This window comes from Nuphar pumila, chromosome 3 (assembly GCF_984573655.1).
Source record: "Nuphar pumila chromosome 3, dmNupPumi1.hap1.1, whole genome shotgun sequence".
In the NCBI taxonomy this organism is placed as follows: domain Eukaryota; kingdom Viridiplantae; phylum Streptophyta; class Magnoliopsida; order Nymphaeales; family Nymphaeaceae; genus Nuphar; species Nuphar pumila.
The window spans coordinates 107,596,693-107,622,417 of NC_143251.1; the positions used below are offsets into that span (position 1 = coordinate 107,596,693).

Consider the following 25,725-nt stretch of genomic DNA (forward strand, 5'->3'; position numbering starts at 1 on the left):
TGAGTTTGCACCCATCGTAGAAAGACAGTTTTGGCCCAGGTTTTTGGCAGTAGTCACTCTTATAGCTACTCTTTTTCCAAGCAGAAATACAATGAATGTGCTAAAGCATTGATTTGGAGGGACCACATATACAAAGCAGGCATATCAGAAGTTAACACAAACAGAAGCACAGGACATTCAGGACAAATGAATTTTGGTTATTAGTACCAGGCTTGGTAATAGACGATATGGTGAACACTACTGAGAGTAGGGATGGTGATGGTCCAAAAAAGCCGGGTCAGGAGGATATACCTGTAATTATGTGGGAAGAAAACATGAAAATGCAGCCCATCATGTTCCACAGAAAATCCAATAACTCTGCTGTGAACCATTTCATTCATATGAAAATTCAAATAGGAGTACATTGTCCAACCTACAGAGTGTTCACAGGACAGTAGGGGCTTGCTTTTGAGTCAAAACCAAAATCAACCAATTTTGCATGTACAAGGTCGAATTCAATTCCTAACAAGACAAAATCATCCTCTTCTTGACTGTAAAAGTAGAATACATGTAGCTTCGGATCTAATGAAAAGCCGGTCCATTGAATCACCAAGGAAATTGCCACCATTTGGTTTTTAAGCTCAAAGACAAGCATCTTATAGTGCTATCAAATATTTTAGGGAACAGACTGAAGAAATAAATACCTGGATGAATATGGTAAATAATCCCAACAATCAGTTGCAACTACAGCAAAATCAATCATTATCCCTGATCTCATGAGCCTGTTTGACATATCTGTCCTGGTTGTCACTGTTTTTGTTTATTGGTTTCCTGCCTACCTTTTCATCAAATTCAAGTTCATCATCTTCAGACGCCCAATCATCCCCTAAATGATGGGCAGCTTTCCCATCTTCAGTATCTGAATCACATGACACCATTCCTCTTGTCCGGCTTATGTTAGCTCTGTTGTAAGTTTTATCATGCATGAACTGGTTACTTTTCTGTCCCCTGTTTGTAGGCTCTGATAAGTCATCATCATCAGAATCAAAATCACTATCCTTGCTTGTCTTTTCTGGCTTTCTGTCTACTTTATAACTTCCTTCATCATCATCTTCAGATTTCCAATCATCTCCCAAATGATGGGCAGCTTTCCCATCTTCAGTATCTGAGACATCTGGCATCATTCCTCTTGTTCTGCTTCTGTTAGCTCTGTTGTAAGTTTTATCATGCATGAACCGGTTACGTTTCTGTCCCCTGTTTGGAAGCTCATCATTAACATCTTCAGAATCCAAATCACTGTCCATTTGACCTTGATCTGTCATGTCAGTATCATCGGAATCCCATTCTTCACCTCCTGAAATCTGACCAACCTCATCATCACTGTTCCATCTGCGAATATCTGCACTATGAATTTTCCCACGTGCACTTTTCCGATCTCGTCTCTGGCCATTTGTCTCATCATCAGAATCGCCACTATTCACTGGCAAAGATTTACTGCTTCTACCACCTATGTCTTCTTTATTCCAATACCTTATTCTACCAAGCTCTTCCTTCTCTGCCGCTTCCTCTGCAGCCCATTCTTGATCTGCTGCATCCTCAATTTCAGCGATAAATCTGTCAAGCTCTTCCTGGTCACTATCTTCAGATAATACAACTGACTCCTCATGTTCATCTGACTCAGATGGATCTTGTCTATCACCATGGAAGACATATGGTGTACCTTGTTTTTCATCAATCGCACGGAAAAATGTAGAAGCCACTCTTTGGACACTGGCTATTGCAATAGGATCTTCTGGATTTACACCCATATGCCTAAGCTGCTGCTCCAGCTTCTTTATGTTTAGTTTCTGAGAATCAAGAGCTTGCTCAAATCTGGCCTTAAAAAGTGCCTGCAGAGAACAGTTAAATGTTATGAGAGTCAGCAAGTTTCAAGAATAGGCATAGTCACTGGAGAACCCAAGGGAAAATCTGGTGACTTAATAGATCAAATATTGTTGCCACAATTGTATACTAAGTACGAGCAATATCACCACTGCAGGGTCGCTCAATTAGGGTGAGTACTGGTATGACCAAAGGCCCCAGACGTCGCGAGTTTGATTATACCTGGGATCAAACCCACAACAGTTATGGAGCAGCACTGAGAAGTTGGTCCACTCTCCCAGGATTTACCACTACAGGGTGGGGCAAGTTAGTGCTGATCTGGTGGGTCCCTTGTCAATTTTGAAAAAGAAAGTGGGAAATATCAGAAATGGCATCTCAGCAATCCCCATAAATCAATGAAAACCATTTACCATCTAAAAAAACACAAAGTGCAAATAGAGGACCATCAATATAGCTGCAAAAGTAGCTTGCATTAGAGATAGTCTGTCATTTGGCAAAATGCTCACCATATAAACTTGCACAAGTGGGACCCTTTAACATGACAAAAGCGACTGTGATACACGGAAGAGGAAAGATGCATGGGAAAATTGGGAAGGAACCAGTTGCAATTACACATGCATGAAAAATTTTAAATGCATATAAGTTTCCAGCTTGCTTCACGCATAGATGTCAACTGAAACAGGTATTAATCAGGGAGCTAATTAATTTCCTAGCGACCCTCTTCAATCTGGCATTCTAAAATTATTAAAATCATGGGGCCAAGACCCAGGATCACCATATAGTGTTAATGCCAAGCCCAAGAGCCTCATTAGAATCATTGAGGTCTTCCATGAATCTATTACTTGGTTTCACTATGAGACTCAATATCTGACCTCTACTGCAACCAATCAATCAACGCCCCACAGAAATATGGTTTCCCTCTTGAGAATGCTCGCAGCAGTCAAAAGCAGGAAGAATGGGACATAATAAAAACATGTATACTAGTTTTGCCTATCCCCAACAACATAAACTCCCTGCATAGTTCAAGTGTTCTTGGTGCTACAAGACATTTATCCAAACAATGATAAATCTTTAGGACACATGCCCCCTAGGTGAAAGCAATAAAATATAGGAACAGTTTATGGATATACCTTTCTTTTTGTAAGTGTATTGATAGGAATTAGATTCTTTGGTTGCCTATAATTCCTGCCTCGGAACATGATAATTGTCTTTACATCATGTATATTGACCACAATACCTCCACTTAACCGTGCAAGCATGGTTGCCATCTCTTTAATTTTCTCCTTTGGGAAGTTATCACAGCATACTTGAACAGTTTGATGAAACTTCCAATGAAGATGCATATTTTGGACTACTCCACCAAAGACTCCACGAACTCCAACAGGTACATAATTTCTGTTTCTGAAGCCAATCTTTTTATATGCTTGAAGCTGCTCTGGTGTCAATAGTTCAGGATCATGTCGAGGAGGAGGTAGCTCAGGAAGCTCATACTTCTTTAGTTTCTGTAGCAGTAGAGCCACTTTCTTCTTGGCCTGCATTTTACAATAGCACAAACAACAGAGATAACTATTAGACATGTTTAAGAGGAACGATAGAACATGTATCAGTTACAAAAGCACAGCATGCATAAAGGGTTAGACAGTATGTTCCCTCCATGTTGAAGAGATGAGAAGGATGGAGAGACCACAAATGCTGAAAAAGAGACCAGCAATTACTGTCATGGGACATCCTTTCAACAGTAGGATTGTTAAATTATCCTTTTACCCATAGATACTTACAGTTACATATCTATACAGTTATGCATAATTACAAGAAAGCACTAAAAATACAGGCACATTACAGTATTAGAAGGCAGTAATAACAGATCAAAAGAAAATACCTAAGTGCATGTGTCTGCTTACAGTTCTTAGACATGAAATCTTATCTTATGCCCCTGTCAAACTAAGAATGGTTTATGACCATGGAGAGTTTGTGTTCAAACATCAATTCCATGCATGAGAAAGGTTTCATTATGATATCAGCCACTTGAAATATGGCTCGAATAAACAGTGGTTCAGTTTTTTGAACTTCAACCTTCTTGCGAACAAAATGCTCATTAATTTCTATATGTTCAGTTATGTTGTGCTATAGCAGATTTACTAATATGGAAATAGAGCTTTAATTATCACAATAAAGGAAATACTTTCCAACACACCAACATAGAAAAGTAAGGTGTCTAACCCATATAACTTCTGCATTTAGTGAAGCCATCATTCAGTACTCCACCTTCATACCACCTGGCCACAATTCTCTGATTCTTACTATGCCATGCTCATGGTTATATCCTTTAGTCACTAACAATGCCACAAATGTGTTGATGTTGTGGTCAGCCTTGCATTTAATCTTGTAGACTCATTTGTTGCCCATTGCATTTTTTTTAGGGGCAGCCCATAGTCTCCCCCATGCCACACTCAAGTAACGCTTGCATCTCAATACTCATGGCTTTAATCCATCTACCAGCAAGCTTGGCTATGAAAAAATTACAACAAAATATCAAGAATTTCATATTTCTGAGTTCGTAGAAGTCTAAATAATATTATCAGATATTCACATTCTCATCTGTCATCAGAAGGATTTTCATGAATACGAGGATCATTAAGAAGAGTCATGGAGTGATTTCTAATATCAAGAGCTACAACCTTGACAAATTTGAGTATTTGATTTTGACCAGTTAACACCAAAATTTTATGGGTTCCCAACCAACATAAATGTTGGCCCCAACACCATAAAGTCACCCCGATGACTCATCGGAAATAGGATGCTTTGTTCACACTCCAAAGCTTTAGGATGTGAACTTGAAGTATCCTCACATGCAAGGAGCTAGATACTTCGCAAAGGACCCTTTGGCAAGGTTGATCAGTACTTCAAGCACATTCCACAAGAAAAATCATTTCAAAAATCAAGAATCTTTACGTAAAAACCCCACAGAGTAAAAAATCATTTCATAAACGTTTTAAAAATCAGTTTAAATTGTATTTGGCTTTCAAAATGACATTCTCCTAAATAATTTCCTCAAAAACTAGAGGTTTCAAGTTTTCCAACCAAACAAAAATCACTTTGATCTGATGTGGGAGTGAAAAGTTATGAACAAAACAAGTTTGAGTTTCAGAGAATGGTTTCGAAAAGTAGAGCCCACTTTCAACACAATTTTGACCAACCAAACGGCCTTTTCTGCCCAAAACGGATTTCGTAGAGGAGGGTGTCAACTTTCCAACGATTCAAACTACGCATTGGGTTTATTTTCCAACGATTTGAACCGCGCATCGATCCAATGCACAGTTGAGGAGTTATGGTTAAAACACCAAGAACCGGCCAGACCTAGACACATGTCGGCAAGTCAAGTGTTGGCAAGTCCCAGACTTGCCGATACATTGTGTCGGCCACACAATGTCAGCAAGTCTCAAACTTGTTGACACATTGTGTTGGCAAGTATGTTACTTGTTGGCACAGCATGTCGGCAAGCCAGGGCATTTTTGCCTGTTTTGGCCGCTTTTCATGTGTTTTGAGTGTGAAAAACGTGGGGTGGGGATTCCCAAGCCTATAAAAAGGCCTCCTCACCCTCATTCACTTCCCATCTTCTTCGAATCCCAAGTCCCTCTTCACTCAAGCAAAGCTTTCTAAGCTCTCTTGAGCATTTGGAGTCCCTTGTCCCTTCGGGAAATTGTGGGTTTTGAGATTTTAGGTGGGAAAAATCCTCTCTCTCTCTCTCTCTCTCTCTCTCTCTCTCTCTCTCTCTCTCTCTCTCTCTCTCTCTCTCTCTCCACGATCAACCAACCTTTGTGATCCAGAGGGGGGGGCTGAGTTAACTTCGAATCTTTCTTAAATTATCATTAAAATTCCAATATTTATCATATTTCATTGCTTTCTTGGGTTCTTTTTCTGAAGATTTTGGTTTTCTTGGATTGCTTTTCCCAAGAAACCGCTCTTTCTTGGAATTTTCATTCTAAGAATCATTTTCCTATGTAGGAAAGCCCAGTTTCCCACTAGGCCATCACCATCAAGAGCTCAAGACGTCGTCATCAAGTCGGATCATCGCAAGGAAGGGGTTAGGGTTTCCAAAAAACACGAGTAAATCTTCTTTCCCTCTCTTTCTTTACTTTTCTTAAATTCTTGCATAAACTTTTCATTTTCTTGAGAGTTCTAGTTGATAGCACACATTTTCTAATTCGAATACACACTTTCTTGCTTTGGGTTTTGCTTGGGTGAGACCCGTAAGAAAATGAGTTACTTAAAAGATGTTCACTCAATCACCAATAGTGGACACTCAAGAGAGTTCCACCAAAATACCAAAATGAACACTCAAAGAACCACAAAATGGGTTCTCTCACAAACACCCACTAAAGGGAAATAGAAATAAGCAATAAAAAATAATGATTTTATTTATCTCAACATATGCAAGGTTCATACATTTGTAGTGGGGCTTTGCCCCATATTTATGCACAAGTGAAGGAGGCCATAGGGAGTCGTTGGGATTCCAACGGTTCCCTATGTTGACTAGTCAACATGTGTTGACTAGTTCAAATGCAACCAAAAAAGAAAAACCTAAAGAGACTATTCCTAGTTACATTACATATGACAATATATATATATACATTTATATTTTTAACACTTTCCCTCAAACTTATGGTTGGAAAACCGAAAGTTTGTCCAAGAGAAAATGAAATATAAGAGCAGCGAGAGGTTTGATGAAGAAATCCATCAATTAATATTCTAAAGTAACATAAGGAAGATCAATGGTGTGTAGAATGAGATGGGGGTGTACAACCACCTATGAGTGTAGAGAGAGAGAGAGAGAGAAAGAGAGAGAGAGAGAAAGAGAGAGAGATGGTTGCACAATAGAACTCGTTAATTAAGATTAGGGTTTCTCTCTATATTAAATAGAGAGAGGCAAAATAGAAAAATTACATCTAAGTCCTTATGAAAATAATATTTCAGAAAACCTCTAATATAGGAGAACTTAACCTAAAAACCACCTATTCTCAACACTCCCCCTCAAGCTGGAGCATAGATATCTATCATGCTCAGCTTGTCACAACATCTGGAGAAATTTGGCCTAGCAAGAGGCTTTGTAAACATATCTGCAACTTGGTCTTCAGACTTTAGGTATTTTGTAGTGATATGACCAGCTTGAATCATATCTCTTACATAATGGCAATCAACCTCAATGTGCTTTGTTCTCTCATGAAAGACAGGATTGTTTGCTATATATGTTGCCGCTTTGTTATCGCACATCATGGTCATTGGAGAGGAAACCTTCACCTGGAGATCATTAAGAACAGTGCGAACCCATATCAATTCAGCAGCTGTTTGGGCCATAGCCCGATATTCTGATTCTGCACTCGACCTGGAAACCACATTTTGTTTCTTACTTCTCCATGAAATCAAATTGTCTCCCAAAAACACACAGAATCCTGTGGTAGACTTTTTATCTACTACAGATCCAGCATAGTCAGCATCAGAATAGGCTACTATCTCCAGAGTTCCACCTTTCCTGAGCAGTAACCCCTTTCCAGGAGAGGATTTTAGATATCTGAGAATCATTATGGCTGCATTTCATTGTACCTCAGTTGGTTTGTCCATGAACTGGCTAACTTTGCTTATTGCTAAAGCAATATCTGGTCTGGTCACAGTTACATATAATAACTTCCCTACTAGGGAGTGATAGCTTTTGCTATCAACAGGTTTTGACCCTTCTTCAAACAACTGAACTTTATGGTCCATGGGAATATTTGTTGGTTTAGCTCCCAACATGCCTGTTTCCTTTAATAAGTCAAGAACATACTTCAGTTGAGACAAAACCATCCCTTCACGACTTCTAGCAACTTCTATACCCAGAAAATACCTGACTGAACCAAGGTCTTTTGTAACAAAGTGTTTTTGAAGATGAGCCTTTGTGGCTTCAATAGCTTTCACATCATCTCCTGTAAGAATGATGTCATCCACATATACCACCATAACAACTATGCCAGAGCTAGTTTTCTTTATAAAAAGTGTATGATCTGTTGCCGATCTATTAAAGCCAAAGCTTGACATCACTTCAAACAACTTTTGAAACCATGCACGAGGACTTTGTTTCAAGCCATAAATCGCCTTTCTCAATCTGCACACCTTCTGACACTCCCCCTCAACCTCAAAACCTGGAAGTTGTTGCAAGTAAACGGTCTCAAATAGATCCCCATACAGAAATGCATTTTTCACATCTAATTGACACAAGCTCCAACCATGTTGAACAGCTACTGAGAGAACAAGACGGATGGTACCCATCCGTGCCACAAGAGAAAAAGTTTCAAAGAAGTCAATTCCATATGTCTGACTATACCCTTTTGCGACTAATCTGGCCTTGTACCTGTCAATAGAACCATCAGATTTGTACTTTATTGTATATACCCATTTACATCCAACAATGTCAGCATCTGCTGGGGAATCAACTAGATCCCAGGTATGCTGAGAGACCAAAGCTGTCATTTCTTCTTGCATAGCCAGCTTCCAGCGATTATCAAGTGTTGCCTGGTGATAGTTCAGAGGAATGGTTTCAGCAGACAAGGCTGAAATAAACGACTTCATTTGATGTCCAATTCTGGCATGGGAGACATAATGAGATATGGGATATAAGGTGCATTGTCTTGTCCCCTTTCGTAGAGCAATAGGCCTGCTATCATCATCCTGAAGATCACTATTGTCAGTAGAACTTACCTCAGGAGAAGAAGAAGACGAAGGCTCTTGCGGAAGTGGAGCTCTACGCACATATACCAATGGAGGATTATTAAATCTGGAAGAAGATAAAGTTTGGTTCGGTAACGAGGGCACAGATTCCAAAGGAAAAGGAGGGATAGGTAATGGAAAAGATTCAGCTGGATCAACCTGCAGCGGGGAACCGGAACTAGAGTAATATGGAGAGGATTCCAAGAAAGATACATCCGCACTGACATACTCTCGGCGAGAAATAGGATCATAACATTGATAGCCCTTTTGATTTTTTGGATAACCAATAAATATGCATTTTGTAGCTTGAGCGGCTAATTTATCACGGTCAGGGCCAAGTTTGTGTACAAAACAAACACATCCAAATATTTTTGGTGATAAGGAAAAAAGTGGGGCATCAGGTTTTAGGATATGTAATGGAATTTGATCACCCACAGAAGACGAAGGCATGCGGTTGATCAGATAGCAAGCAGTGGTAATCGCATCACCCCAGTATAAGGCAGGAACATTTGATTGAATCATAATGGTCCTGGCAACATCAAGGAGGTGCCGATGTTTTCGCTCAGCCACCCCATTTTGTTGAGATGAATAGGCACAGGAAGTTTGGGGTTGGATGCCATGATCTTGGTAAAATTGTAACAAACCTTTTGATTTAAACTCGAGAGCATTATCAGTGCGAACAATCTTGACAATAGATTCAAACCGAGTTTTTATTTCAAGAATTAGGGATTTGATAAGACTTGGAACTTCAGATCGTTCTTTTATTAAAAATACCCATGATAACTTAGAGAAATCATCAACAATAACAAGATAATAACGACACTGAGTCCTAGTAGGAATCTTACTAGGACCCCATACATCTGCATGAAGAAGTTCAAAAACTTTATTACTAGACTGACTCTGACTCGAAGGGAACGAGCTTCGATGATGCTTGCCCAACTGACATGCTTCACACTGAAATGATGTGGTGGAAGGAATCTGAGGAAAGTCCGACCGAAGCTTTGACAATGAAGGATGACCAAGACGACGATGCCACTAAACAGAACTGAATGAATGTTCCACTGCAGCATGAACAGAACCCATTGGATGATGTAGGTAGTAAAGTCCATTTTCTTCATAGCCTCCACCAATCTTCTTCCCCGTCAGCAAATCCTGAAAATGACAACCCATTGGATCAAATATTACTCTACAGTTTTGTTCTTTTATAAGGCAACTAACAGAAAGTAAACTTTGAGGAAAGTTTGGAGCATGAAGAGCATTTTTCAACTGTAATGAGGAGGATATAGAAATATTTCTCTGACCAACAACCGGGGAGGAGCTCCCATCGGCTAATGAGACTCCAAGTTGAGCCTTAATGACCTTTAGATCTGAAAAAACACGTGAATTTCCACACAAATGTCTGGATGCACCAGAGTCAATAACCCACTTACTATCATTCGGATGGAGATGATTTTCGGTTGAATAGGCAACTCCAGCTATAGGAGTGGGGGAACTCAAAGGTCGAAGAGCAATCAACTCATCATATTCCGCACGACTAAGGGTGATACTACTTTCATTTGCAGTGATATTCTCTGGTGCATTTGTTGCCTCAATAGTAGTAACATTTGCTTTAGGGGTATATGACTTTGATGAAGAAGAGATTGGCCGACCATGCTTATCCCAGCAACGATCTTCTAAATGTCCAAATTTTCCACAGAATGTACATTGAAGCTTTCCTCTGCCTCCCATACCATGTCCACGTCCACGTCCTCGTCCTCTGATATTCTGAATATTTCCATGACCATAACTAGATGGGACAACAAGAGCAGATGACTGAGTCACAGGCTGAGATTGTGGCAGAGAGATCGCAAGTCTACTCAGACGATTGTAAGCATCAGCAAGAGTGGGAACATCTGAACCAGTCAACATTTGAACTTTTGCAACAGAGAAATCTGAAGAAAGACCTGTAAGAAAATGAGCAACCATGGTTTGTTCTTGATGATCCTTTTGCTTCGAGCAACAAAGAGGCATGTGAGCATTAAGTCTTTCAAACGCAGCTTTGACAGAGGCATAGTAATGGGCCAAGGTCTGATCTCCCTGTTGTAAGTTATATATTTCCTGTTCAACTTGCAAGATACGACTTACATTCGTTTCTTGTGAGTATGTATCATGAAGATTGTCCCACATTAGTTTGGCTGTATTATAGTAGATCAATCCATCGGCAATATGGGGTTCGACACTATTCATGATCCATGACATAACTATGTCATTATCTTCATCCCAAGTGACATATTTTCCCAATTTCTCAGTGGGTTCGCCTTCCAACAAAATATGTTTTTGACGATGTCCAGATACCGACATCATAAAAGTTCTGGACCACCTGGCATAGTTGGTTTTATTCAACCTTACGGAAGAGCCATATGAGAAGGGGCTGGCAAAAGCCTTATACTCCCCAATATGTTCTAGTTTGGAATCACATTTCGAAGTTTCAGCCATACTAAAAAAAAACAGAATACCTCACTTGAACATCAAGTGTTCAAGAGGAATTTTTTTTTTCAACTCAGCAGGAAACCACACTTGCTGTTTCCACAGCAAACAGCAGCCCACACACGAAATAAAATTCAACCCAGCAGGAAATCACACCTGCTATTTTCCACGACACAGTAACTTAAGCTACCATGTTTCCTTAAAAAAAAAACTCGACACAGCAGCCACATTCTGAAATAAACCCACTAAAACAACTAAATTTCAGTTGCTGTTGATACCACAGAAATCACGAACATTGCTGGCCCAAACACATCACGATAAATGATAGACTGCAGTTGCAAACCAAAGTATTCACTACACCTCGACAAACCACGAAAAAAAAAATAATCACGTCATAGTAGAAACAAGTCTCGGCAACACTTAGGTCGCAGTAGATCTTCTCCTTAGATCTGACGACAGATCTGGGTAACATCCCAGATCTGTGATCAGATCTTCCCCAGTCAACCACCACCGAACCTGATTTTAAGAAGTCATAGGGTTGTTGCTCCTCGTTGATGAAAATCAGTCCCTGTTGATGAAAATCACGCTCCCACGATCGAGGGCTCTGATACCATGTAGAATGAGATGGGGGTGTACAACCACCTGTGAGTGTAGAGAGAGAGAGAGAGACCGCTGCATAATAGAACTCGTTAATTAAGATTAGGGCTTCTCTCTATATTAAATAGAGAGAGGCAAAACAAAAAAATTACATCTAAGTCCTTATGAAAATAATATTTCAGAAAACCTCTAATATAGGAGAACTTAACCTAAAAACCACCTATTCTCAACAGTGTCGTGTAGGAATTCCTCTCGTACATAGTGACAATTCATCTCAATGTGTTTGGTTTGTTCATGGAAGATCCGGTTGTTGACAATGCATATGAAACTTTTGTTGTAACAGTATAGACGTGATGCTCCTTTACTCTGAACACTCATGTCAGCCAACAATCTCTTTAGCGAGACCACGTCCATAGTAGTTGTAGCCATGATGAGAGATAAACTTTTTGTAGTTTCGTGTACCTCCAAAAAATAAACAATTCACCTAAAAATACACAAACACCAGCGGTTGAGTGTTGGTTATTTGGATCACATCTTCAGTCAGCATCAGTATAAGCAATTAAATCTAAAGATGAAGAAGCAGACAAGAAAAGTCTTTAAAAAATAGAAGTTTTATTATATCTAATAATACGCAAAATTGCTCCCAAATGAATAGTGGTAGGAGCATGCTGAAATTGGCTTGTTGTGTGAACTGCATGCGCAATGTCGGGTCTCGTAATTGAGAGATATGACAATGCCTGACAAGTTGTCTGTATGGTGTTGGATTTTCAAGTGGTTCCCCATCATCAATCTTCATTTTGACATTGACAACTTCAGAAGTGTCAACCTTCTAATCATCTGAGATACCAGACCAGGCAACAATATCTAAAGCAAACTTAGATTGAGTCAGCAAATAACCTCTAGAAGAATAAGCAACTTTTATATCAAGAAAAAAAAATTAAAAACCCAAATCAAGCATTTCAAAATCTGTTTTGAGAAACTTTTTAATATGTTCAACTCCCTGTTTATCATGAACAATGATAATCACGTATAGGAGAAGGATAATAATACCTGCATCAGAAATCTTAACAAATAAAATTGTGTCAGTCAAACAAGATTGAAATCCAACATCAAGCATAACTTGACTAAACCTGTCATACCAAGCCTTTATTGCTTGTTTAAGACCATACAGGGCCTTGTCTAAGCGAAGAGTCTTTCCTTTAGGGATAACTATGTCAGACGGTGTTTTCATATAACCTTCTTCAGCCAAGCTTCCATTAAGAAAAGCATTTCCAACATCCATTTGATATATAGGCATCTTTTCACGGAGGCAAGAGCCACTAAGGTCCTAATTGTGGTCATTCTAGCAACTGGAGCAAAGGTTTCCGTATAATCTATTCCATACTCTTGAGAATATTTCTTGACAATTAATCTGGCTTTGTACCTTTCAAGAGTTTCATCACTCTTCGTTTTAACCTTATATACCCATCGACAACCTATAGGTTTCTTTCCTGAGGGAATGTCTTGAACAGTCCAAGTATTCATCTTTTCTAAGGCATCTAATTCTACTCTCATAGCTTCTACCCGCTAAGGATATTCCTTTGCTTCAGCATAGTTGAAAGGTTTTACATAGGAATGTATTAATGCAATGTAGGCTTGATACTTAGGTGAAAATGACTCATAGGACACAATTTTCAAGGATTTTTTATACTCTAAATGACCTGTTTGTATCTCTACCTGTTTTTCATTATTGGCATACTTTTCAGGAGCACATGGATGTTCTAAATTACAATGCCTCGAATATTAGATACAATCTTGATCTTTATGAGATTGTTCTTCAATTATCACATCACTTTTAACTTTTTTATCTTCAACAATATCACAATCCCTAATCTTTGGAATTAAATTCAAAAGAAAAGAATACTCATTTATTTCTTTAGTTTTTTTTCAATTTCAAAAAAAACTTTCTTTTTCTAAAAATGCCTTGAAACATATAGCCTTTTAGTTTTAAAGTCGAAACATCTGTAGCCTTTTTTATTATTTGCATATCCTAAAAAGACATAAGGAATAGCACGAGAAGAGAGTTTATCATTTTTGTCGGTAAAAACAAAACACTTACATCCAAAAACTCTCAATCCAGAGTAATCTGGGACTTGTTTGAAAAGTTTTTCAATAGAAGAAATGTTTTTCAAGGAAGAAAATGGCATTCTGTTAATAAGGTAAACTGCAGTTAATCTAGCTTCAGCCCAAAAATCTTTAGGTACTTTGTTTGTAATAAGTAAAGTCTTTGTTGTTTCTATAATGTTTATGCTTCCTTTCAGCTAAACCATTTTGTTAAGGGGTATAAGGACAAGATTTTTATGTGTGATACCGTATAAGTCTAGGTAATCTTTAAATTCTTTTGATAAAAACTCTCCCCTTGAATCAGTGTGAAAGATGAAAATATCATTCTTGAATTGATTTTTGACTAAATTGTAAAATATTTAAAATTGTGAGAAAAATTCAAACTTATGTTTAAGGAAAAAAATCCAAGTGTGTCTCATAAAATCATCCACAAAAATTACATAATACATAAAACCACCCTTTGATATAACAGGTGCAGGTCCCCAGACATCCGAACGTATTAACTCAAGTGGTCGGGAAGAAACAAAGGCGCTTTCTTAAAATGGTAATCTCATCATTTTACCAAGAATACAATTTTCACATGTAAAATTTTTAAAATTACAAAAAAAAATCATCTTTGAAAAAAACTAAATATTGGATATACTAAGATAGCCAAGTCTCTTATGCCATAGATCTAAATCCAATTTTTGGGCATTGCAACAAAATGTATTATTGGGTATTTCCAAAAAATCCATGTAGTACAAGCCTCCTTCTCTATGGCCTTCCCCAATTAGCTTCCCTGACTGGCGATCCTACACTCAACAACCATGAGATAAGAAGAAAACATTATATTCATGGTCAGATAATTGAGAAACAGATAAAAGATTTAAGTTTAGTTTATGAATATATCTAATTTTTGGAATACTAAATCTTTTTGAGTTTTGAGAAATGTTTTCAAAACTTTTTATTCTTTTTATCTCAAGAGATGTTCCATCAGTAGTGAAAACATTTGAACGACTTAAGTTATGACATTCAGATAACATATCACCATTTGGTGTCATATGAAAAGAGGCACTTGAGTCAAGAAGCCAAAGAGATTTACCTGGATCGAAGAGGCCGAAGGAAGAGACCACGGCTCTAGTGGATGAGGATGCTCCTTTGAGTAGATGTTGAAGAGCCTCCACTAATTGTGTTAAAGACATGTTTCCAATAGACGGTTCACTTGACTCTTGTGGAGGTCCAATAGAGGCAACCTTCTTCTCATAAAGTTTCTTCAATTTAGAACAATATGTTTTTACATGTCCCGGTTCATAACAATAGTAGCAAATAACTTTTTTCCTTTCATACTCACTTCCTTGCTTCTCATCATCTGGCCTTCCATAGTGTGGTAGTTTGTAGGTACGAACATAGTTTCTCGGTCTAGTACGGCTAGACCGGAGTCATCATCACTCTTAGAGATTCGCTTTTTACGCCAATTTTCCTCAATACTTAATTCTTCTATAGTGTCTTCTATTGAAGAGACTTTCCCTCGACGAAGAAAAGCGGATTTGGTGGATTCAAACTCCAATCTCAATCCATTAATAAATTGGTAAAAGTGTTCTACGTCTATTTGATTTTGGCAGAATTTTATGTCTTCCGGACAATGCCACTTTGGTTCAAGAAGAGTCAACTCTTCCTATAGTTCGGACAAACCATTATAGTATTCTCTAATGTTTTTGTCTCCTTGAACCATATTTTGTATCTTATCTTGCAAATTGCACACATGTGCAATATGTTTAAGAGAATACATTCCCTTAAGATAATCTCATGCATTGTTTGTATGTTCAAATTTAGCAAGAGTTGAACACTTCTTAATGTCGAAGCTACTAATAAGCCAAGACATAATCTTGGCATATCTCATTCTCCATTCCTTCCACTTTTTCTAATAAGTGGCTATTGCCTTAACCTTCATAAGAAGTACCTCTTTCTCACCTTCTACTTTGGTAAGGATTAGTTTGGGTTCTGGATCGATCACATCCACTAATCCCCACAACCCTTTTCCCCATATAAAGTACTTCATAATTGAAGCTCATGTTATTGAGCTTAATGGGCTTTATGGTGACATTTTCATTGTCATCCATTTTTACAAAGGTAAGACAAAAGAAAAGAATAGAGAAAGAGGAAAGAAAAGAATGAGAGAAAAGGTGGAAGTCACGAGCACTCTACCACCAAGCAAATGTCACCAATCACAAGCACTTCGAATAGAAATTGCAAGAGAGCTTCAACACTTTCAAATTTGGAGTGGCACACTTCCCAATGTACCGAAAACAATTTCAGCTTGATCACCAAGCTCTGATACCATGTAAGAAAATGAGTTCCTTTAAAGATGTTCACTCAATCACCAATAGTGGACATTCAAGAGAGTTTCACCAAAATACCAAAATGAACACTCAATGAACCACAAAATGGGCTTTCTTACAAACACCCACTAAAGGGAAATAGAAACAAGAGATAAAAAATAAATGATTTTATTTATCTCAACATATGCAAGGTTCATACATTTGTAGTGGGGCTTTGCCCCATATTTATACACAAGTAAAGGAGGCCATAGGGAGTTGTTGGGACCCCAAAGGTTCCCTATGTTGATGTGTTGACTAGTTCAAATGCAACCAAAAAAGGAAAACCTAAAGAGACTATTCCTAGTTACATTACATATGACAATATATATATATGTGTGTGTGTGTACATTTACATTTTTATCAAGACCACCATCCAAGCTTACCTCACAGGCACTCGAGAAGGATCAAGAAAGCTCAAGAATGGATTTTTCCAAGTAAAAGATCTCAACCTTGGTTGAATTATCGTTTGCCATTTGGGAAGGAACGGTTCAACTTTGTACCGAGCAAGTGAATCCCATCACCATTTGAAAAACGAAGGCGAGTTTACAAAATTTTTATTAAAAACCATTTTCAAAACCTTGTTGCGAAAAATCTACTTCAGAAATATTAAACAAAAATGAGGATTCTTCAAATCTGTTTGAAAACTCTGAGCCAGTTCAAACCACTCTTCTTGAAATTTCAACACTATTGGCTCAAGATGAAACTATAACTATACCCTCTCAAAAAGAAATTTCAGATGAAACCCTTACTCCTTTATTTGTAAAAGAGAATTTCTTAGAAAAAGCCTCTTTAAATTCTTTCCCCTCAGAGACATCTAACTTAAATTATTTTAATCCCCCAATTCTCCTGGATCTGAACGAAAAACCAACCTACGAGACATTCACTTTTCCAAACTCATTAATTTCATAAATTTCCTATGAACTTTTCACTTTTAAAAATGAGTTTGATGAATTCTTTTCCAATGAAAATCTTTCTTTAGAAACTGAAGTTTCCTACGAAACTTTGCTTTCCAGACTCAATCCAACCAGAAGCTTCCCAAGAACTTTTTATTTTCCCTAACCAAGCCATTGCCATCACAATTCTCGAACATAGGAGTTCGGTCAATGATACAATTCCCATGAAACTGCCCATTACCCAAGATGACCAAGAACAACTTTACAAGAAGGACCTAACCCTAAACCCATATTTTCGAGTACCAAGCCTAGAAGGAAGAAAAGCCAGAGCACAATGAAGAAAAATCAACAGCGTCAGGAAAAGCCGACTGTTGGGAAGAGCCAGAGTTTCTCAGAAATAAGGATCAAGAGGAGGGTTCAGACCTTGAAGAATCTTTGATGAGTCCAAGTCAAGGGGTCACTGAATTGGAAAAAATCCAGCTTTTGAAAGGACAAGATTGTAATCAAGTATGCGAAAATACAAAGAATGCTAAAAGCATTCACAATGTCCTACAATGGACAAATACAAGAGAGAAGTCCACTATGGGACAACACCATAAGCCTTTAAAAGGCAACACATAAAAATAATAAGAGATTTATTAGAGAGGAGCTCTAAGGCTTGAAAAAATACAAGGGGGAGTCACCCCTATTTATACAAAAAGAAGGCTAAAAAGGAGATCCATTGGGGGCTCCCCATAAAAGTTTGTTGTTTCCAAATCTTTCACAAAATTCCTCCAAAATGTTTTAAAAAATCTTGGAGGTTTTCCATTACTCCAATATTTCATCCTTTTATTCATGGCTCCAAAGCATAAATATAAAGGAAAATTATTAAAATCAAATCATCAAAAATCCAGAGAAAATCATTGGAAAATTCTAAAAAATTCAAGTGTCGATCCTTAAAAATCAAGAGTACACAATTCATCTAAAAATCTTGAAAGTTCTTGACAAAAGTCCCATCATGGGTCACAAGAAATCCTTGAAAAATCATCAAAATTCATGAAAAATCAAGGAAAATCATCAAGTCAAAAATAAAAAATCTCAGAATAATTCAAAATCATTATAAAATCCTTAAAATTTTCATGAAAAAGTCTCAAACTTGTTGCATCCCATCACAGTTGCAATAAGTACCAAAATCAATTATACTAGATAAAATTTCAAGCACAAATCCTTAAAATACAACAAATCTTCAAAACATTATCAGAGTTCCTTGAAAATTCTTTCTTTTGTCCCATCATAGATTTGCCCAAAAGGTAAGCCTCCAAGACCTCCACCTTCACTTTCACTTCTTCACTTTCGTCCCATCACGAACATCTTTTGGAGAAAGAAAACAATAGAAGGGGTAAAAATCATTAAAGAAACTATAACCCCATTTCATTTCAATTCAAAATACATGATAAATGTCAGCAAATTTCAAGAAAAAACTTTGTAAATCCATAAAAAATCTTGAAAACCTTAAAGTCATGATCAAATCTTTGAAAAAAAATCCAAGAAATGCAAGAAAAATTCAAAAGTATATATTTAGATCCTCAGAAGGTACCCCTTTCCCTAAAGTACATTCATTACCTTCGCAAAAATGTTTCTAAAAGACATCCAGTTCTTTCAATCTTGTTTTTAAAATAAGTTGTCTCATTTTAGACATGTTCATTGTTTGGGTTGTCCATGAGACAAGAATGCCTTGAGCTTTAAAAGAGTATCAACAAAAAGTTGTGAATTCTCAACAAAAGAAAAGAAAGCCAAGTTGTCTTTCAATCTTGTTTCAAAACAAGTTGTCTCATTTTAGACATGTTCATCATCGGGGTTGTCCATGAGATAAGAACGCCTTGAGCTTTAAAAGAGTATCTACAAAAAGTTGTGAATTCTCAACAAAAAAAAAGAAATTCAAGAACAAAGATGCCCACCAAATTCTCTCAAAATTAAAGTCTCTTCTCTTGCTTGTTTCGTCATGAGACCAATGGCTACTCGTCGGCTGTTAAATTGTACATATATAGGTGTATAATATGGTTGTATATGCATATATAATACCCATTAGGGGTATTATTGTCATTTCACTTTGTGTAATAGGTTGTGCCCATTAAGGGCACTTTAGTATTTTTACATTTTTATTTTTTTGTTTGTCTTTTTATTTCTAGCTAAGGACATAATGGTCCTTAGCCATTAGAGATGTTGGGACTTCTCCAACAACTATATTTATAGTTGTTGGGGGTGGTTCCCAAGGGTTCTATATGGCCTCTTTTATATAAAGGGGAGTACTATCGTGGGGTAGTTCCCAAGGGCTCTATATGGCCTCTCTTCTCTATATAAAGGGGAGTAATCCCCTTCTTGTTGCATGTTTGTTTCAAGCTCTCTTTGGAATACAAATACATATTATTTATGCTTTTGTGTTGCCCATTAGTGGCATTGTGCTTATGTTTGTATCTTGATCCATAAGTGGTCCTTGGTGGTGTTCCTACTTGTATATTTTCCAAACTCCTAAGAGGCATTTCTTTGTATTTCTTGTATTTCATTATATGGTATCAGAACCTTGGTGCTCTCTTATTGTTTTTTGAGTTTGAAGATTGTGTGGTGGACCGTGAAGATCAGAGCAATGTCGGTTCATTTTTTTGGAAAGCATGTCATCTATCTTCTTCAACCTCCTTTCTTATTTTTTCTCCCTCTCTCTTTACCTCTTTCTCTTTACCTCCATGGCCGACAAGGAAGTTGTTATTGTAAGACTCGTGGTTTTTCTAAAAAAAAAAGATGTTTTGGATCCAGGTTGGATTTGATCGAACCCAACCCGGATCTAGGTCCACACGCCCCCCACCACCACCCCTATGTTTCTATTTAAACCACCCGCAAGGGGGTTTTCCTTTTTTGTAAAACAGCGAGGACTCTCGCCTGTTTCACACAGAAGCCACTCGGGCCCCTCCCCTCTCTCGACTCTCCCCTGCTCGAACCCCGATCTCTCGCCCCCCCTCCCCCCGTCTTCTCCCTCCCGCCGACGTACGGAGACTCTCTCCCCCCCCCCCGGTACGCTGCTCTCTCTCTCTCATTTTTTGTAGCTGACAGGAGGGCGCTGCCCTCCTACCCCTCTCCCTCCCATTTCTGTTGTCGGCAGGAGGGCGATGCACTCCTACCCCTCTCTTTGTTGCTGGCAGGAGGGTGCCGCCCTCCTGGCCCCTTTTTTTTTCCATCCCTTATGCCGGCCAGAGGGCGCCTACCCCTCTCTCTCGGTGGTGGCAGCACCGCCTGGTGTCGCCGCCCTGCTAGAAGCAAGCCTATGCTTTGCATACATTAGCATGGTATAACATCACAGGATTTCAGTCCTATTGTGTTTCAGGATCAAAGTATGTGTTCCTGGCCTTAACTGGTTGGGCCGTAACTCCGGTGTTGTTACTTTGAAGAAATTAGAGTGCTCAAAGCAAGCTTTGTGCTCTTCTTCCTTTGTTTCCCCGAACGGTTGTTGCTCCCTCTCTCTTCCCTCCCCTTCTCTTCTACTTTTACGGCTAGCCGGCCAGAGCCACCTGCGAAGGTGGCTATGGCTTGCCTAAAAGGAGGGTATCGAGCACCCATTCCCCCTTTTTTTCTCAACAGAGGGGCGTAGGCTGCTGCTGCTGCTACCTTACCGGGACAGCCGACAGGGGGGGTCGCCCCTGCCGCACCACTTTGTGCTCCCCTCTCAGCCGAGCTGAGCCCCGACAAGGCCAACCCCTGTCGCACCCCTTTGTGCTCCCCTCTCAGCCAAGTTGAGCCCCGACAGGGCCAGCCCCTACAGCACCCTCTTCCTTCTCCTTTTTCAGCAGCAGCAGTCGTAGGTTGCTGCTACTTTTCTGAGACAGACGACAGGGGTTGTCGACTCCCCTGTTGCACCACGAGGCGTTGTCAACGAGTCGAGTTGTTTGGGAATGCATCCCTAATCGGGGGTGCCAGAGAGGGTGAGATCCCTATCGTGTCCGGACCCTATCGCTCCCTTGTAGCCCCCTGTCATTCCCCCCTTGCTGTCGCAAGATTGGGACCAGGTCGGGCTCGACCTAACCACCAAGCCAACCCCCTCTCGTTGGTCGCATAGCCAGCCAAGCTAAGCTCGGTGCTATAACCAATCTCAGCTTGGTCTCTGCTTTCAGACTGAACCAGCTCAGTTAGTAAACTGAGTCTGGCTCAGTCGAGCTTTACCCCCCTCCCCCGCCTCTTGCACTGAGCTCGGCTCGATCCGGTTTTAACTCAAGGACGCAGTTTTGCGTATTTTTGTCCATTTAAATTATGTTATTTATTTTGTCGCCGCGATATAATGTGCACAGGTCACTGCTTACGCAATTTATTTAGCCGATGTACGGTTTCGTACGGTATATTGTGCATTGCTTATGCAATTTATTTAGCCAATATACGGTTTAGTACATCTTGCATTGCTCATGCAATTTATTTAGCCGATATATGATTTCGTATATCATGTGTCACGTAAATTATCTAACTCAATGTTTGGTTTCACACATTGGGCATTGCTTTATGTCATTTACTTTGTCGTCGCGCTGCAATGTGCACAAGCTTACAATTTACTATATATGTATCATATATATATATGACTTTATAAGGTACACGTACTCCTGCCTACTTCATATTATGCATACATTTAAAAACGCAGATTTGCGCATCCTCGCCAAGTCTATTTTTAAAAGGTTTTCACATGCGAGATTTCAAAGCTCGTATTATTCGTTGTCTCGAAAAGCAAAAACAAGTATTTGGCGTTTGCGTATTCGCAACCGAGCATTTCCCTTAAACATGCGTAATGAAAAGGCTTCGACTACGTAGCCCTAAGTGGTATCTACATTCAGTCCTTCATTTTGGTGTCCAAAATGACTCGGATATTCCTAGCCTAAAATACGGGACTTTGAAATTTCTAAATGATGTTGGGGTTTCTTTCTGAGAAACTGATATCTCTCTCATCGTAGTGGTACTATCAGACATGCATGGCATGTTAGTACTACAGTGACTGTATGAGAGGTTTATGGTAACCTCGTAGCGTAAAAATGCAGAATGGTTAAAAAAAATCACATAAATGGTGATGATTCGCCTTCACAGGCAAGATGCTTGATTTGGTTTGAAAGACCAGAATGTGTAGAATGGGTCGTCAGTTAAAAATAGAACATGACATACCCATTCGTCTCTTTGGTTTCGTCAAGGGAGAGGATGGGATGGTACAAAAACTATGATGGACTGGTTGCTATGTCACATGGGTGCGGGTGCGAGGATTCGGCACTTCCAAAAAACCCGGGTGCGGGGGTGTGGCAGGGGCAAAAATGTATATATATATATATATATATATATATATATATATATATATATATAAAAGGGGGTCGGGGGGTTCCCCCAACGCGGGTTGGGGGTCCAATTTTTTTTGCTGGTGTGTTTGTTTGAAGACTCGTCACCCACGTTCTACTTGTTGTGTACTTTGAGGCAACGGGACAAAATTGATGAAATGAAAGGATTGGCAATTTGATCGACCCAGGAGCAGCCTGCTGCGTTCTGCTGATTTTCATGATTCAATCATGTCTGAAACTCCCTGGTCTTCACAAAAAAAATATAAGCGCAAGGTTTGATGTGGTTTGTTGGAGAGAGAGTCTTCATGAGGCCTACGACTCCACTGCCACGCCATAGGATTCTTCAAATTTCATTTTATATACAATTGCACGACAGCGCACCCATCTCGTCAGGAGAACAGTGAATATTAATAGCCAGCAAGACTACCACCATCATTATCATTTATTATGGAAAAAGAAAATCCTTTACGAAAAAGAAGGATCGGCAAGGCTACCACCATCATTATCATTTATTATGGAGAGAGAAAATCCTTTACGAAAAAGAAGGATTAGCAAGGCTACCACCATCATTATCATTTATTATGGAGAGAGAAAATCCTTTACGAAAAAGAAGGATCAGCAAAGCTACCACCAAGTCAAAGAGGCGGTATAGGTGGATGCACAAGCAGGTTCATCCTGTTTTCCTATCTCCTATGGAACTCTCTTCATAATGAGTTCTCTCACTCTCATTAATTTAGACGGGCTAAAACGCTTTACAATTGTTTTTTCTTTTCAAAAATGTTGTATTGTGTTTAATTTATTTTCTTTTGCAGGTATAAACAAAACTATGTCAATCTTGATCCTTTAATCCTTTACTAGCTTAATGCATTTGACTATGGACAGGGAAAAGAATTCTTTTTACTTGTCTTGTGATTCAAAACATGTGCTCATGGTTACATAGATTTTATTTGAACATTTTTATCTTAGCGTTTTACCAATGACCTTTACGAAAAAGAAGGATCTGGATTGAAAAGGCAGGAGCAGCAGCAGCTGTCAGCAGAATTTTTTTTTTTTAAATTCCGCAGCCCATTTCATAGGGCAGATTTTTTTTTAAAAAAAAATCGACCTAAATGATCCTGGGTGCGGTCATCGCACCCAGGATCGGGTTGACCGCACCCGCGTCGAGTCGCGTCAACGCGGGTGCGGCACCCTACTAGCCGAATCCATGTGACATAGACTGGTTGTTAACAACTATGCTCCTCGAGTAGCAATTGACTCGGTGTCCCCAGTCATCGGAGTTAGGGGATGAGGCTACCAAAAATTATCTTAGGTGGTAGATTTCATGGACTTCTACAGAAGTTTGGATGCATCCCTTGCCATGTATGCCTCTAGGAAATTCTCTCGGTCACTGGCCGTTCCTTTAGGAGCGGACTCAGCTAGTTGTCTGGGGTATCAAAATACATAGAATACAAACCCCCATGCAGTCTCAGTTGTTTCTACGTTTTTCTTGTGCATACCCTCGGGACAGTTAATATCGAAACAAGATTAGCATGCTCATTTGGCTTATTCTGAATTGCATATCACAAAAGAAACAACATATATGTTAGTCTTGTTCGAAATTTTGATGTATATGCACCTACCAAATTTTTAAGTCTGACTTGTTTTATGAGGTTCAGGTGATGATTAGGTCGGTACGGCAATCGATGCTGCGATTACGTAATGATATCAAGATCCCACTCTTTCTCTGGTGTTTCGGTCCTGAGCATGTTTTGAAATTTTGCATAAGGGTTTCCTTTGAAAATTCCTCTTTTGTATAAAATTTAAATTATCAAAAACCTTTTTTTAAATCTATGTGGTTTCAATGCTTATATGGAGATACAAATCTATTGTGTAAAGGAAGGTTCGCCTGTAATGCGCCCAGGTTCGTTGACTTGTTATTTTAAACACCATTTTCCGTTGAACTGCCATTTTAAACTCAGAAAAATAATTGATTACAAAGCTTTCAAATTTTTTCTAAAAAAGTTACAAGTTCGGGATTTTGGGGTGTTACAACTTAGTATCAGAATGACAAGAAAAACAACGATTCTTGATCATCCGACTTGATCATCCGGTACCTGCATTCAGATGTCATACAATGAGATGATCGAGGCAATAGATGCCTTGATCGGAGCAGTTGAACAACTCCAATCAATGGTCCAGAACCTGAATCATAGGGTGGATAGGTTGGCTTACGAAATCACCAACCTAAGACGACGTGTTAACCATCAAGCTCACCCGAGTCAAATGTACCCTCGGGATCCTATAAATTGTATCTTTTGTGGTGAGATGGGTTGAAAGAGTGTCATCTGAAACAAGGTCATGATAAGAGACAGCTGGTCGCGCAAGGCCTAGAGGACGAAGCTTCCTCCTTAAGAGGTTCTCCTGACATACCTAACACTTCGACCTTACCCCCTTCTCCTCTATGCAAGGTTAGACGCATGAGTATTGCGAGTAACAGTGTTAAGCAGCACCCGAACCATTCTTAGGGGGAAGTAGAGAATGCTAGGATTTTGATGCTTTTTGTAGAGTCAACAAACTCTTATCCGACAGGTTTTAAACTTCTGTAAAATCAACCAACAATGTTGGGTTTTTATAAAGTGCTATAGTATATAGAAATATTATTTTACTTGTTTACCACGATTAATTTAAATGTAGACTTACGCGATCCTTTAGTGCGAATAAAGGATGACGCAAAATACGAATGGTGAATCACATGATGAATGATCTGAACAATGGAGATTTGTCATGGATTCCCTCAGCACCTTGGCCAACGCAATTCAAAGTCAAGTTCATTCTCAGAGGGATCTGCAACTACTGAGGTGAACCATCATCAAGGCATAATCCCTTATGAAAAATTTTGAAACTAGATCTCCTGACTTTTGTTGGCAAGGCCAATTCGGAGCTCGCCGAAAACTGGGTTGAGGAGGCCGAGCGAGCTTTTCAAGTATTGTCGGTACCCAAGGAAAAGAAGATGATTTTCGGTACTTATCGGCTTAAGGATAACGCCCGAAAATGGTGGGACGCAACCCGGGGTATCCATTTCCTAGGAGTGATAGTTATTCCTTGGGAAGTTTTTCGTAGTGCCTTTCAGGGAAATTATTTTCCCCCACATGTGCGAGACAAAAAGAAGGTTGAATTCCTGGAGTTATGCCAAGGTAACTCAAGTCTGGTGGATTGCATCACAAGGTTTCAAAACTTGGATCGATATTGCCCCAGCTTGTTTGAAGATAATCGTAAGCGGGCCGAAAAATTCATTTGAGGACTGAAGAAAGGACTCGTCATCGGGTCCTGACCAGTATGCCCTCAACTTTCTTTGTAGCAGTTGCGCCAACCACCCTTTTAAATGATGATTGAGAGCGA

The 25,725-nt window shown here is 39.1% G+C and overlaps 1 protein-coding gene across 1 annotated transcript in view; it reads right to left on the bottom strand.

Moving 5' to 3' along the window:
* Positions 1–352: 352 nt before the first annotated feature.
* LOC149843230 (RNA-binding CRS1 / YhbY (CRM) domain protein) overlaps positions 353–25,725 on the bottom strand; it is a 46,642-nt gene continuing 21,269 nt past the window's right edge. The window contains exons 3-4 of the mRNA XM_090001747.1: positions 2,991–3,392; positions 353–1,868 (exon numbers count right to left, since the gene is read on the bottom strand). Of these exons, the coding sequence (XP_089857873.1) occupies positions 735–1,868; positions 2,991–3,392 (1,536 nt within the window). The 3' untranslated portion in view covers positions 353–734. The remainder of the gene's footprint in view (positions 1,869–2,990; positions 3,393–25,725) is intronic.